At 46.3% G+C, this 14,235-nt stretch overlaps 1 protein-coding gene across 10 annotated transcripts in view; it reads left to right on the top strand.

Moving 5' to 3' along the window:
- otofa (otoferlin a) overlaps positions 1-14,235 on the top strand; it is a 60,787-nt gene that overhangs the window by 38,202 nt on the left and 8,350 nt on the right. For 6 of the 10 annotated variants that reach the window (XM_053880716.1, XM_053880715.1, XM_053880719.1 and 3 more), the window contains exons 7-40: positions 424-550; positions 739-793; positions 1,272-1,403; positions 2,166-2,228; positions 2,303-2,387; positions 2,454-2,613; positions 2,688-2,874; positions 3,285-3,471; positions 3,590-3,813; positions 4,754-4,862; positions 4,951-5,134; positions 5,199-5,319; positions 6,254-6,354; positions 6,903-6,993; positions 7,353-7,469; positions 7,638-7,790; positions 7,861-8,053; positions 8,403-8,527; positions 8,595-8,729; positions 9,096-9,257; positions 9,411-9,482; positions 9,616-9,735; positions 10,736-10,897; positions 10,973-11,135; positions 11,463-11,629; positions 11,740-11,769; positions 11,839-11,973; positions 12,095-12,170; positions 12,723-12,868; positions 13,047-13,181; positions 13,247-13,384; positions 13,449-13,576; positions 13,637-13,807; positions 13,898-14,058. In XM_053880716.1, the coding sequence (XP_053736691.1) occupies positions 424-550; positions 739-793; positions 1,272-1,403; positions 2,166-2,228; positions 2,303-2,387; positions 2,454-2,613; positions 2,688-2,874; positions 3,285-3,471; positions 3,590-3,813; positions 4,754-4,862; positions 4,951-5,134; positions 5,199-5,319; positions 6,254-6,354; positions 6,903-6,993; positions 7,353-7,469; positions 7,638-7,790; positions 7,861-8,053; positions 8,403-8,527; positions 8,595-8,729; positions 9,096-9,257; positions 9,411-9,482; positions 9,616-9,735; positions 10,736-10,897; positions 10,973-11,135; positions 11,463-11,629; positions 11,740-11,769; positions 11,839-11,973; positions 12,095-12,170; positions 12,723-12,868; positions 13,047-13,181; positions 13,247-13,384; positions 13,449-13,576; positions 13,637-13,807; positions 13,898-14,058 (4,515 nt within the window). The remainder of the gene's footprint in view (positions 1-423; positions 551-738; positions 794-1,271; positions 1,404-2,165; positions 2,229-2,302; positions 2,388-2,453; positions 2,614-2,687; positions 2,875-3,284; positions 3,472-3,589; positions 3,814-4,753; positions 4,863-4,950; positions 5,135-5,198; positions 5,320-6,253; positions 6,355-6,902; positions 6,994-7,352; positions 7,470-7,637; positions 7,791-7,860; positions 8,054-8,402; positions 8,528-8,594; positions 8,730-9,095; positions 9,258-9,410; positions 9,483-9,615; positions 9,736-10,735; positions 10,898-10,972; positions 11,136-11,462; positions 11,630-11,739; positions 11,770-11,838; positions 11,974-12,094; positions 12,171-12,722; positions 12,869-13,046; positions 13,182-13,246; positions 13,385-13,448; positions 13,577-13,636; positions 13,808-13,897; positions 14,059-14,235) is intronic. The other 4 variants (XM_053880721.1, XM_053880723.1, XM_053880720.1 and 1 more) reach the window with 2 other exon arrangements.

The following is a 14,235-nucleotide window of genomic DNA, read 5'->3' as shown; positions in this document are numbered from 1 at the left end:
TCTATAGGATGAAAAAAAACCTTTAAAACATTGGTAAATCCTTATTTTGTCACCACTCCAGCATGAAAGATAATTTACTACAATGATCTGATTGTTTTATTGAAAAGAAGCATAACGTCGATTTTCTGCCAGGTTTAACTGCAGCAGGTCACGTGACCAACACCACCAAAACGTCACTTCCAGAGTTTTATTGAGATCAAGACATCTGTTTTGAGGTAACAAATGAACAAAGAAATAAACAACAGTGATTGGCCGAGGCAGCCGAAGCTCACAACATAGTAACACAATCCCACTCAAACTACTTAATGCACTGCAACGCCTGACACTCTTGTGGCTTTCAAAAGGCCAAAGGCCACATTTAAGACGCTATCACGAGGGTGTTCTCTGCTGGGGTCATAACATGCAATATTTACCATCCACCAGATGAACCGGCGGTCTTGGACATGGAGGACCTGGACAGGAAGGCGATGCGTCTCGCTGGAATGCTGGAGCCCGACACCGTTTCCTTGGCTTCTGTCACTGCCGTCACCACCAACGTCTCCAATAAAAGGTTATACACGTGTTCCGCTGTTTAATGCACACGGACGATTGGTCTTGTAGCCGTGTTTGTATATTTTACTAGCTCACGTTCAAGTATCTTATTCAGATTTGAAATCTGTTTCTGAGTCAGCAATTTTTATCTGACTATTTTTTTATGATTTAAGACACTGTGAGAAGCTAAATCACCATTTTCCTCAGGTCAAAACCAGACATCAAGATGGAGCCAGCTTCTGGGCGACCGGTTGATTATCAGGTCTGTATCGACCTTCATGTACCTCATGATGCTAGTGGCTCAAAGGCGGCTGCGAATGGAGGTGGTGACAGGGAGAAGAAGATGAGACAGAGAGTATGAATATACTGAATATTGAATAACTACGTGACTGACACATACAGTAAACGCCTCCTGTGAAACAGTTTTGGTTTTGCAAGTGAGGGTGCATTTTTACAGCAGGAGAGATGATGGGTACACATTTAGGGCTTGAATAAGAAGGTGTTTGTTTTCACCGTCCAAGTCCTAATTAAACCAGAGGGACGGTACTTTGACGGAGAGACTCGCAGCTCAGACTCAGTTGATCCCACAAACGTGACGAGGGAAAGTCCAATTATTCCAAAGAGCTGATTTAATGTGGCGTGTTTCCCTCTCAGGGAGTTGTAGGAGGCTCCGATTCCACTTTTTATTCCAGCATTTACATCAGTCTCATTAAACTGCCTTTCACTGGATCTGAATCCAGATCAGCATCACCATCATCGAGGCTCGGCAGCTCATCGGCCTCAACATGGACCCGGTGGTGTGTGTGGAGATTGGGGATGATAAGAAGTACACCTCAATGAAGGAGTCTACCAACTGCCCGTACTATAATGAGGTGAGCTCAAGGGTCATGCTAACGCTCACATTGAAAGCAAGTGGTCGGCATCAGAGCTGCTCTCTTCCTGACTCTCTGATGCCGAGACGTTTCACCTCACATGACTTTAACTGAAGCGCATCTGTACTCGGAGGGATGCTGTGCATCACGCTGAGCTCAGTCATCCAGTCAGGTTCTGGCGTGAGTTTGTCAGCCATCGATTATAGGTTTCTGCTTATAGGAAGATCCTCACAAACAAACCCGGCAACTATTGACTGGCAACTATTGACTTTACTGAGATGTTCTTTTGAACACAGTCTGTGATGTATAGTTTAGAATGGTGTGATTTGAAATCACTAGATATTATACAACACATTCTCTGCCGTCATATTTTCAAAGCATACACACTTATTTTACTCTTTTTTTCATTTCTTTAGCATTTATTGGGTTTAATCTGCCTAAAAAGATATTTAGCTTTAGCAACTCAGCTTTGTTAGCATTCGAGTTATCATAAGGCCTTGGCCTTGGAGTTCTCGAGTCTTTATTACTACTTACTTCATCAACCTGGCCATAAGTTATCATACGTTATAATGAACATTCATACCATGTTCTAGCCTTATAAATGCATTATGATGTCATGTGGATGAACTGATAATGTAATCTCTCACTGTTGGTTTGTCAGTGAAAACACTGTTTATGGGACCAAACAAAAACAGATTGCAGTTGTCCGCAAATACCTATGTAACTAGTCTGATCTTAATAGTGTGATTCTTCTGTTTTCAGTATTTCGTCTTTGACTTCCACGTCCCTCCTGATGTCATGTTTGACAAGATCATCAAGCTGTCTGTAAGCACACTGAGCTACGTTCCTCCTCAATAGCAACCACATGCAGTAACATCAACTTCTGTTGCTGCCGTCAGGTCATCCACTCGAAAAACCTGCTTCGGAGTGGAACCTTGGTGGGAACCTTCAAGATGGACGTCGGGACGGTTTACTCTCAGCAGGGTTGGTCACTTGTTCGTCTTGTTTTAAACAACAACATGACTCTAAAGTGAGATTTGACTTCATCAGAACATCAATTCTACCACAAGTGGGCGATGCTGTCGGATCCTGATGACATCACCGCCGGGTGCAAAGGCTACATTAAGTGTGACATTGCTGTCGTCGGAAAGGGTGACAACATCAAGACGCCACACAAGGCAAATGAGACGGACGAGGACGACATAGAGGGGTGATTCCAACGTCTACTGAGTGATATATATTTTCCACCCTTAAAGGATCTAGTAACTTTGTCATGTTTCCCAGGAACCTGCTGCTTCCCGAGGGCATCCCTGCTGAGAGGCAGTGGGCCAGGTTCTATGTTCGGATATATCGCGCTGAGGGTCTGCCCAAAATGAACACTAGCATCATGGCCAACGTGAAGAAGGCCTTTATCGGGGAGAACAGGGACCTGGTGGACCCCTATGTTCAAGTACAGTTTGCTGGTCAGAAGGTAACTACTCCGTTCTCTGTCTGGCAGGCTCTGAGTTGAAGGTTGCTTTGACTGTTGAGACAACGGAAGTGCAGAAGTACTTCCCAAGGCCAAACAGCCCTTTATGCATTTGTTACTGTACATCAGTCAAGTGTGTGATGTTGCTGTCGTGAACAATGAGCACGACAAACATCAGTGAGGTGGGAAAAGAAGACTTTAAGAAGTCTATTTACTGCCTGTGTTGTGGAACAATCAAAGTTTTGTCACAAGCAAGCTTTCACTGGACCAGAAGAATTGAACGATTCTCTTCCAGTTCTGTGTGTTTCCAAGCTTGTATGTGCCTGTCTCCCTCAACATGCAATATTTAAACAACAGTTCCAGCTTGTAATTTGTCGTCCCACTTTCAGTGAAAGTGTGTTTTTGGTCACTAGGGGAAGACGTCGGTTCAGAAAAGCAGCTACGAGCCGATCTGGAACGAGCAGGTGGTGTTCACGGAGTTGTTCCCGCCCCTCTGCAAACGCTTGAAGGTCCAGATTCGAGACTCGGACAAGGTCAATGATGTGGCAATCGGAACTCACTTCATTGACCTGCGCAAAATATCCAATGATGGCGACAAAGGTAAGTTAGCAGCAGAGTCCATTAGAATGGATTAGATGTCTGAATGAACGAGTGTGGGGATCCTGGTGTAAATGGAGCGCACTCTCCATGAGTACTGCAGCGCAGGTTGTCTCCCCAGGGTTCCTGCCGACACTGGGTCCAGCTTGGGTGAACATGTACGGCTCCACGCGTCAGTATACTCTCATGGACGAACACCAGGACCTGAACGACGGACTTGGCGAGGGTGTGTCCTTCAGGGCGCGGCTACTGCTCTCCGTCGCTGTAGAGGTCTTGGACACAGCTTCTCCAGAGATCTTGAGTTCTGCTGAGGTGCAGGTGGAGTCCGTCTCAAACATCTCGGAGGTAAGAGAAACTTCACCGCCTCAACTGGGACCTTTACCCGGGGCGATCAAGCTTCACCTTTCTGCCAATAATGTAGTGTTTTTTTTTTTTACCGTGATCCTCCTCGAAAGATCAATCGTAGATAGAAATGTGTGCGCCATTTATTTTGCTACTTACTGTGTGTGAGTGGACTGGAGCATCTCATCTTCACTCCACTGAATTAAACGGACTTCACCACGATTAACAATGAATAATAAGTGAAACACATTCCATACGTTTAGTTTCAGGAATGACAAAGTGTTGATCGTGGACTGCGACTCACTTCGAAAATGAACAATGCCAAGGTTTATTGCGGCAAGATTTATTGTTTATGTTTCAAAGTTAAACGCGAGTCCAAGTCTTTGAACAATATTTTGAGATTTCACAGTAATAGCTCTTACTTTTTGGACTTATTTCCTGTATAAACGATCATCTCAACAGCCACTTGTCCTAAACCACGAGTGGGCCAGATCTGGTCTCGAGCAAAACAAATACCCTGCTTGAATGAGTCCGATGAAACAAGAGAATGACCTCTGGTGTGACCTCTTAAAATGGTGTGAAGCTACATTCACCATCACTTTGGCAGAGCGTGCCGTTTACAGCTCATTAGGGAAAAGAAGTGTTTCTCACCCGACTCCTGTATTTATCTGTTATCCGACCTCCAGTGTTGTATGTTCCCCCGGTGAGCTCAGTGAAACATGCAGCCCTTCCATTGATGCTGCGATTACTACTGAGAGAGAATTCTAATTAAAGATATCAGTGACTCATTTATTTCCTCTCGATGTCTGTTACTAAGTAGGTAACTAAAGAGAGTATCAAGTGGAGCAGTATATAGTGACACGTTCGAGCACGGATTTACAAGACAAATGTAAACGTGTGTCTTCTTGAGCTGATAACTGAGGTGCAATGTGTTTTGACTCAGAGTGCCACAGGGAAAATGGAGGAGTTCTTCCTCTTCGGCTCCTTCCTCGAGGCCACCATGATTGACCGGAAGATCGGAGACAAACCCATTTATTTTGAGATAACAATAGGTGAGGTGCTTTTGGAGAATAAGTGAATCAATAATATGAACTAATAGCTCCACAGCTTGAGAGTTTAAAATGCCTCGCGGTCTTTAAGGGAACTATGGCAACCAGATAGACGGCGTGAGTAAACCGACATCTGCAAAGAAGAGGAAGAAAGACAGTGAAAACGAAGAGGAGGAGAGCGAACTCATGAACTCCAGTGACGATGAGGCGGAAGAGGACGGAGACCTGGCCTCCGTCTCCACCACTCCCATCATGAAGCCGGTCATTACCGACAGGTCAGGGGTCAATGACACTCTTGGTTGGTACTAGAGTAAATTGACAAGCTCTTCATGTTCTCAGGAATTACTTCCATCTTCCCTACTTTGAGAAGAAGCCGTGTATCTACATCAAGAGCTGGTGGCAGGACCAGCGCCGGCGGCTGTACAACTCCAACATGATGGACAAGATCGCCGACAAGCTGGTGAGGACAGCTGTGGTTTTCATTTGAGGAGTGAGAGTTGGGAGGTCACATGAGGGCATTAGGAGAGGAGCTCCATCGGAACATTCTAGTTTAGCATCTTAGATCAACTACACCTTGTCAATAACTACTATAAACAAAGAAACTTGGTAGTTTTCTGAACTTATTTTGGTCTGTGGTGTTCTAGGATTGAACTTGAGTTTCCTAGTCCAGTCTGGCACAGTGATCTTGGTCAAGAGAAGATGTGTAGATAGCAAGGCTTAAACCAACATTTTCAGAGCTTCATGAAGGCGATAAATGAAAACTAGCTCAAGCTTATTCAACAAACAACAAAGCTTTCAAACATGGCTTCCCAATTTACCCTTAATGAATAATAAATTGGGGCGTAAAGCTGAAGTGGCTCCAATCAGACGCCCAATAACCCATGTGCTCAAGTGTAATTGAAGCCACAGATTCAGACGGTTTGGCCTGACCAGCTTCACACCTGCCCGCTGGGACGATGCAGTCTTCCATGTTGAAGACTTGTTCTTCTCTCACTCCATTCATAACTCCCCACAGGAGGATCTTTTGTCCTTTGAGCACGAGTGGGAGGCTAAATCTTGCCGAGGACAATTTAGCCTCCTGTGTTTTGTCTTGTGAAGAGATTGTTTCTTTCCCCCTGGGTGCAACTGTGACGCACTGTTGTCCTCCATTGTTTAGTTTGAAAAATCACCCTGGTTATGACGCTAAGTGTCTTGTACCAGTAGTCCATTCTGGTTATGGATGAAGTGTTGGTCATGGAAACCATGTGTTATTACATGAATAACGTACAGGCAATTGCAAGTTTGTGATCCCACTCATAACACTTGACCGCAAAGCTGTTGATATTTAAAGAGTAGATGAATAACTCTGCTCTTTATGGCTGGGATTAAATGTCTATTGTGCTTGGTTCTCTCAGGAAGAAGGTCTGAATGATGTCCAGGAGATCATTAAGACAGAGAAGGCTTTTCCAGAGCGCCGGCTTCGGGGTGTGCTGGAGGAGCTGAGCGTCGGCTGCAGGCAAGTTTCATAATCGCCGTCATCTGTCTCAATCTCACGGCGGTTTGCTGGTCAACACCGAACGACTCCTTTTTAGAGCGACATGAAAAGGGCTGTGAAACCTATTACTGTAAAGTGCCGATTGGCCATTTCCCATTTAAGGCGCCGGCAGTTTTTTTAATCGCATCGATCTGTCGGTGTATGTTCTGTTAAGTGTTTTACTGCATAATCCAAACTAGACAGAAAAGTACCATGTCGACTTTGATGCAAAATGACCGCACATTTCCAGATCTATCTGTTAGCAAAATCACTCAAAAGCTTAAGATTTAAAGGAGAAAATGTTACCATCTGAATCCAGGAACCTCTTGAAGGATTTGTTGCCCTCTGTTGAGCGAGTCCCAAAACACTGCTGCCCCCTGCCGTCAAATTCCGCTCATTGCTTTACGATATTTGAGGGAAAGTATTGAATTATTTAGACAAAATAAATGTAGGGTGAATACACATTGAAGGTTGAAATGAGCTGCTTGGTGGCGGTCTGCACTCACTGACTCACTCGTCTCTCTGTTCAGCCGCTTTGTGACTTTGGCAAACAAAGACGTGAACCAGGCGGGCAGAACCAAACTGGATCGAGAGCGGCTCAAGTCCTGCATGCGAGAGTTGGTGAGGCTTTTTCAGTTTCTGGGAAGAGACTTGTGCGCGAGCCAGGAAAGCTGTGATAAATGGCATCGGCCTGGCTGCGATTCATTTCTGTGTCACTAAACAGTTTCTTTAGAGATCAATAAACTAAAGTGAATTTAAAGACCTGTGTTTACTTCTAATAAAAAAAATGATAGTCTATTTATTCTTTCATTTGTTTGATGAATTCTCGCCATTATCCTCATTGCATTAACCAGCATTTAGTGTCATTTCTCAGGGAAAAAAATGCTGTTTGACAATACAGCAACTCTGCAGTGCGTTTCAATGAGGAAATAAGCTTTTAGCGACCAAATACTTGCTAATGAATCGCCCTCGACCCACAGGACAGCATGGGTCAACAAGCCCGGCTGATTCGAACACAGGTCAAGAAAAACACCGTCCGGGACAAAATGAAGTTGGTGCAGAACTTCCTGCAGAGGCTTCGATTTCTGGCTGATGAGGTGAGAATGTTCTTGAGTTCATTGAGCTGTGAGATGAAGCTAGCGACACGTTCCCAGTTAATAGAGTGCATTTGTCAAGGCATTGAAAGCCAATAATATCTGAGACTTTGGTGAACTTTGAAAGGGTGGGTCTTTAATGAGAGGGTTTCTGGGTTCTCTTCCATGCAGCCGCAGCACAGTATCCCAGACATTTTCATCTGGATGATGACCAACAATAAGCGCGTGGCTTACGCTCGCATCCCCTCCAAAGATATCCTCTACTCTGTAGTGGATGAAGAGATGGGGAAGGACTGTGGCAAGGTCAAAGCTGTTTTCCTGAAGGTATCTGTTTAACAAGCAACATTCCATGCTTCAATAATTTCTGCCACCAAGCACTCATCTTTTTCCTCAGCTGCCTGGTAAGAAGGGATTCGGCCCAGCAGGTTGGACGGTGCAGGCCAAGCTGGAGTTGTACCTTTGGCTCGGGCTCAGCAAGCAGAAGAAAGATTTCCTGAACGGACTGCCAAACGGTTTTGAAGAGATAAAAGCAGCCAGGTCCAGTCCGAGTCTGCAAACGGTTCCTCCCGTCAGCCTGGTCTACAACAGTGAGTGTGGTCCGAACGCCTGCTAACCAGCACATTGTTGTGGATGGTCGCTGTCCAGGAGAGGAATGTGCGGCAGTAGGGAGGGTGTAACTAACTTGATGGTGCCAAAAAATCCTTCCTATTCATTCTGAATGAGCATCTGGGACAGCTCTGCTAACACAGCTCAACATAGTGGCTGGTACTAAATAGTAAAGTAGCAGGTTTAATTTCCCCTAACCGCCGCATTCTTCCTCTCGATCCTTAAAACTTTTCCACCTGTCGGTAGGGTCTGTCTCCCCATTAGGTGTCTTCCTTTCACTTTGCTGGCCACAGTTTCTCCGTGCTGATGCGAAGTGTGTGTGTGTTACAGTGAAGCAGGTCTTCCAGCTGAGAGCACACATGTACCAGGCCCGCAGCCTGTTCGCCGCCGACAGCAGCGGCCTGTCGGATCCGTTCGCCAGAGTTTTCTTCTCCACTCACAGCCAGGTCACCGAGGTGAGTCCGGCAACATCGACATGCTCGAGAGGATGGGATGCTCTCTGACACGCTGCGAGTGCCACAGGTCCTCAGTGAGACTCTCTGCCCAACGTGGGACCAACTGCTGGTCTTCGATGATGTTGAACTGTTCGGGGAAGCCAGCGAGCTGCGAGACGATCCGCCCATCATCGTGGTTGAGATTTACGACCAGGACACAGTGGTAGGAGTCAATGCAGGAATTTAGTCGGTTTTGGTTACTTCCAATACTAAACGTGTATTGCTTCTCCGTCCATCCCTCGTGTCTGCTGTCAATCATCCCTCCTCGCATAAATCTCATGTCAACAGTTTAAAGTAAGGGTATGAAAAGTCATGACAATAGAGTCTTGCAGTTTTAGAGTAATTCAAAGAGACACTTATGTTGGGAGCTATTGGGAAACAAACCCCGGTCACTGCACCTTCGTCCTCCTCTCACACGCTTTTGAACTTGTAACCTTTTTTAGCGACCATGGCTACAAGCATCCACCACACCCTCCTTTAACTCCCTTCCCTTTGTCCCTCGACTGTCTCCGATCACTGTGCTGTTCAGGGCAAGGCAGAGTTCATTGGTCGGACCTTCGCCAAGCCCACCATTAAGATGTGCGACGAGCACTACGGCCCCCCGAGGTTCCCGCCGCAGCTGGAGTACTACCAGGTCTACAGAGGGAACAGCACGGCTGGAGAGCTGCTGGCTGCCTTCGAGCTGCTGCAGGTATTCAACCACATGTTTACAGTAGAAACATTCCAGTATTCGCAGTATTCATCTCATTCGTGTTTACGACAGCAAACCTCTCTCTTTAAATCTTCAGCTACCATTCTTCCTTGAATGTCCATTCTTCTGTGTTTGTGTTCCTCCTTCCTTCAGATTCCTTTCGATTCAGAGGAGATCAGGCGAGCTCTGATCGCCGTCCATAACTTTGCTGTCCCTCAGATAAAGGTGCTCTTTCATTCTCTTTCCATTTCATTTGTGCCACTATTTCCTCTCAAGTTGTTGGTAAATCATTTCACTCTTCCGCTGTGACTCGACGTGAATGTAGTTCTGCCACTTTTTCTTTTTCTCCTCCGATTAGATCGGGCAAGGAGGAAGAGCTGACCTTCCTCCCCTTGAAGGACCAACAGATTCAGAGCGAGGACCAATTCTGCCAGTGCCAATGGGCATCCGGCCCGTCCTGAGTCGGTACCGCATAGAGGTGAGACTTCCTTTATTCGTGTGTTATTTCAAGCTAGAGCAAAGTCAGCTCAATTCAAGAGAAGCTTCTGTCCACACATATTTCAAGTTAGAGGGAAAATGAAACTCTGGTTTCCCCTCAACAAACTTCCAGAATATGAAGAGCGACTTTCATTCATTTCTCCCTCCGGGGACCTTCTGTTTGTCTTCCAATGAAATGTGAGTGGGTGTATGAATATAAATATATATTTTAGCAGCCTCCACTTCCACACTGCTGCTCGGACAGTAGGAGGGAACTCGAGTGCCTGGGGGCCCAGATGCCAGTTCAGGAGGTACTTGTGAACTCTGGTCAGCAAGTGAAGAGCTCACCTTCCATATTATGAATTCACACCTCACTAACTGCAGTCCTGCTGAGGTGTATTTAAGTTTCTTAAAAGCCAAGTGCTTGTTGAAATATTTATGGTGGAATGTTGCTGCTGACTTGGAAGTCTGGGTCGCTGAAGTCCTTGCGTGACTCTGAAGAAGTTTTACTTAGCCTGTCTTTCGTGTATGAAGTTTGAAAAGAAAAATAAAAACACAAAAAGAAACATTGTTCAACTGAGAGATGCTGAGATGTCTCCAAGCCAAGGAGAGATTCTAGTCTTTGAAAACTTCCAAAGACCTCCATTCCGTCCACTGAGACTGTGCACAGTTAAGGGATGGTTGATGGATTCACTTGAGTGAAGATTCCATTTCTAAATCCAAATCCCAAGGTTTCTCACCACTTGCCTCCCAATAAAAACCATGGCCTCAGTCTTGGAAGACCATTTGCAAAACCAATTCACGATGACGCAGCATCAAGTCACACTTGGACAATGTTTAAATATTTCAGATGTGTCCGTCCTAAATGGCGCGTTGTCCAACTGACTGAAGTTGCTAATTTGTGTTGGCTAGCTTGACAATGAGCAGTACAAAAAAAAAATACGTTTAATGTCAAGTCGTGGGACTCAACATTTGTGTTTGTACTATCTTGCTTGTTTCAGGTTCTGTTTTGGGGCCTCAGAGACCTGAAGAGGGTCAACCTGGCCCAGGTGGACCGGCCGCGTGTCGACATCGAGTGTGCCGGCCGAGGCGTTCAGTCTGTGCTCATCCAAAACTACAAGAAGAACCCCAACTTCAGTACCTTGGTGAAATGGTTTGAGGTGGTGAGTGTCACGTGAACCCACGTCAACTTGATGAATTGGTGGAAACCTCGTCCTCCTCGATTCTGTATTGGTCAGGACCTCCCGGAAAACGAGCTTCTTCACCCCCCACTCAACATCCGGGTGGTGGACTGTCGAGCGTTTGGACGCTACACGCTAGTGGGCTCACACGCTGTCAGTTGCCTGAGGAGATTCATCTACACCACTCCAGACAAGACGTCGAACCACTGGGCCACTGCAGGTACAGAGCCCCTCTAAAGGAACAACAGAAATGTGACTTTTGAAAACGTTTCATACCTTCAGTCTTTTAATATCTATTAATGTATCATGCTAACACAGATTTTAAGTAAAGTGAACAAGTCTTATTTCTAATCTCTAATCTGAAGATGCTACAAGGTTGAAACTCATTCCACCTGTTCAGATTCACCAACTGACATTTCTAATTTCTCCACTTGCCCGTTTTTTTCCCCAACTGTTTTGCTGAAAGCTTCTTCTTTCTCTCTTTCCTCCGGCCCCTGGGTGTCTTCTGCTTCCACGCACCTTCCATCTTCCTCTTCTGCTGCTTCAGCTAAGCTCATGAACGGCTACATGGTCCTCACTAACGGCGGCTCGCAGCCTCGCTCCTCACCCAGCCTCTCCTCTCGCACCTTCTCTCGCTCCACAGGTGACGTCGTCGTCAACATGGACTCGGAGCCTCTGATCCGAAAAATGGACACAGTTGTAAAGCTGGACGCTGTAAGCTCACATCAACCCCGCTCCTTCCTACTGATCTATCCGTCCTTCAGCACCTTTAAACGTGTAATCCTTGTGTATTCATCCCTCTGTTGTTCCCGATAAAACCATAGACGTCTGACGCTGTAGTCAAAGTTGACATGGTAAGCAGGAGAAATCTCACCAAACCGGTCTGACTTCGATAACATGGACGACTAACCCTTGTTCAACAGACAGAGGAGGAGGGCGACCGGGACAAAAAGAAGAAGAAAAAGAAGAAGAAGGGAGTGGAGGAGGAGGAGGAGACAGACGAGAGCGTGCTGGACTGGTGGTCCAAGTACTTTGCTTCTATTGAGACGCTGAAAGAGGTTTGCCTGTTGCCCACTGCATTTCCAGTCCTTCAAAGCTTCTCTTTCACTGTGACAACACAGTCGTCTCCCCCCCGTCTGCACTCGCTTCTTCACCTGAGCTGAATCAATGTGTTTTCAGACCCTCCGAGCTCAGGAGGCGGCTCAGGCCGAGGCGGAGGAGAGGGAGGATCTGGAGATCGCAGCTGAGACTGCAGGTAGTGAACTCATGCATGTTCATGTGCTTGTCTCGGAGACGTATCCTCCTGTGTATTCATGACCGTGGTTGCGTATTCATGTATGATTGAGCCATACGTTCTCACTCCAAGGCCATTCTAAATGAGCACTGTGCGTCGATGTACCTGTCACCTTCCATCTGTGTCTCATAGATCATTTCCAGCCATTCCAGGCGAAGGCATGATCGCAGAGGTTCACATGAAAGTTGGCTGTTTAAAGTGTATAGAGTTAGTAAATAATCCTCTCCCTATGAGTCCAACTATTGAAAATAGCAACCTTAGTATGCCTGAATCATCAGTTCACTTTTAGAAAACAACTAATTCTACACCATTGACTCTTCCAGTGTTGACTTTTAACCCCATTTTTTAAAAATGTTACTAGTAAACCTCAGCATGGTCAGAGGTTTCCCTCTAGAGTTCACTGCATTTTCCTTCTGCGAGCACAACTTTCATGCAGACACACACTGGCTGTGTGTCCTTCTGTCCTCGCTCATGACTCCCCCTGCTCTCACTCCCACCTCACCCTCTGGTCAGAGATCCAACCCGATGACCTTCTCCTAAAAGGCCCCAAGGTCAAAGAAAAGAGCAAAGAGAAGAAAGGTGGCAAGGATAAGAAGAAAGGTCAAGTAGTGGAAGCGACGGAGAGACGACCAGTGAAGTCTAAAGTGGACGAGCTGATGGTGAGTTTTATTTACAAGCGAGATAGGCTGAGGAGAAATATGTCCAGTACTGTGTTTTTCTGAATGTATAGAATACAAGGTAAGAAACAATGAATGGACTTGTAGGTTGCAATTTGAAGTTTTAAACCCAATTCAAATGTAACAGTTGAAATGTATCAGTTCTGTTTGACCTGTTCAGGTTTACAACAAGGAGCTGGAGTCAGAGTACGGCAACTTTGAGGACTGGCTTCACACTTTCAACCTCTACAGAGGGAAGGCCGGAGACACAGACGAGCGCGCGCTAGACGATGACAGGATCGTCGGGAGATTCAAGGTCCGACCTGGGAACGCTAGGAGAATTGATGCAGGATGGGAATTAGAGTGAGCCTGTCTTCTCAGGGCTCGCTGTGCATGTACAAGCTTCCTCTGTCCGAGGAGATCAGCAGGGAGGCGGGCTTCGATCCAAACTTGGGGATGTTCCAGAGCATCCCGCACAACGACCCGATCAACGTCCTGGTCCGCATCTACGTGGTCCGAGTAAGTGACCTTCCCCTTCAGAACGATCCATCTTTACTCCACTGTGTGACCAGAAGTCTCTCAGGCAACAGACCTCCATCCCGCCGACATCAACGGAAAAGCTGATCCGTACGTGGTCATCAAGCTCGGGAAGTCCGAAATCAAAGACAAAGAGAATTACATTTCCAAACAGCTAAATCCAGTGTTTGGCAAGTAAGTGCAGAGGGTCAATTCATCACTGTCTTCAGTGCTTCACTGATATATTTGCCTCAGATCTTTTGACATCGAAGCAACCTTCCCCATGGAGTCCATGCTGACCGTGTCCGTGTACGACTGGGACTTGGTCGGCACCGACGACCTCATCGGAGAGACCAAAATCGACCTAGAGAATCGCTTCTACAGCAAATACCGAGCAACATGCGGGATTTCCTCCAACTACTCTGTGTGAGCTTCTCCGTCAGAACCTCTGCTGTTCCTCTTAAGCTCCTTCTCACTGAGCTCACTTTTAAAGGAACGTCTTTCTCCTCTTCTCAGTCACGGTTACAATGTCTGGCGGGACCCAATGAAGCCCAGTCAAATTCTGGCCAAGCTGGTCAAGGACGCCAAAATTGAGGGACCTCATTACGGACCAGGAGGGAAAGTCAAGGTGGCCAACCGGATCTTCACCGGAGCGACAGAGATGGAGGATGAGAACGGTATAAGACTCTTCTGAAACTGTGAGAGTTAACAGCCACAGTCGTCAGCTCCCAGACGCCTCTCTGTGTCTCCATCTCTCTCAGAGTCGCTGCGAGTCAGCTGAGACAAAGTTGTGTGGGCTCTGGAAGTTTTCTTTGTGTTATATTTAAGTTCTCTTGGTGCACTTTGGTGCCTCG

The sequence above is a fragment of the Synchiropus splendidus genome, chromosome 12 (genome assembly GCF_027744825.2).
Source record: "Synchiropus splendidus isolate RoL2022-P1 chromosome 12, RoL_Sspl_1.0, whole genome shotgun sequence".
Lineage (NCBI taxonomy): Eukaryota > Metazoa > Chordata > Actinopteri > Syngnathiformes > Callionymidae > Synchiropus > Synchiropus splendidus.
Note: the sequence above shows the minus strand (reverse complement) of the source record. Positions and strands in the feature narration are given on the sequence as shown.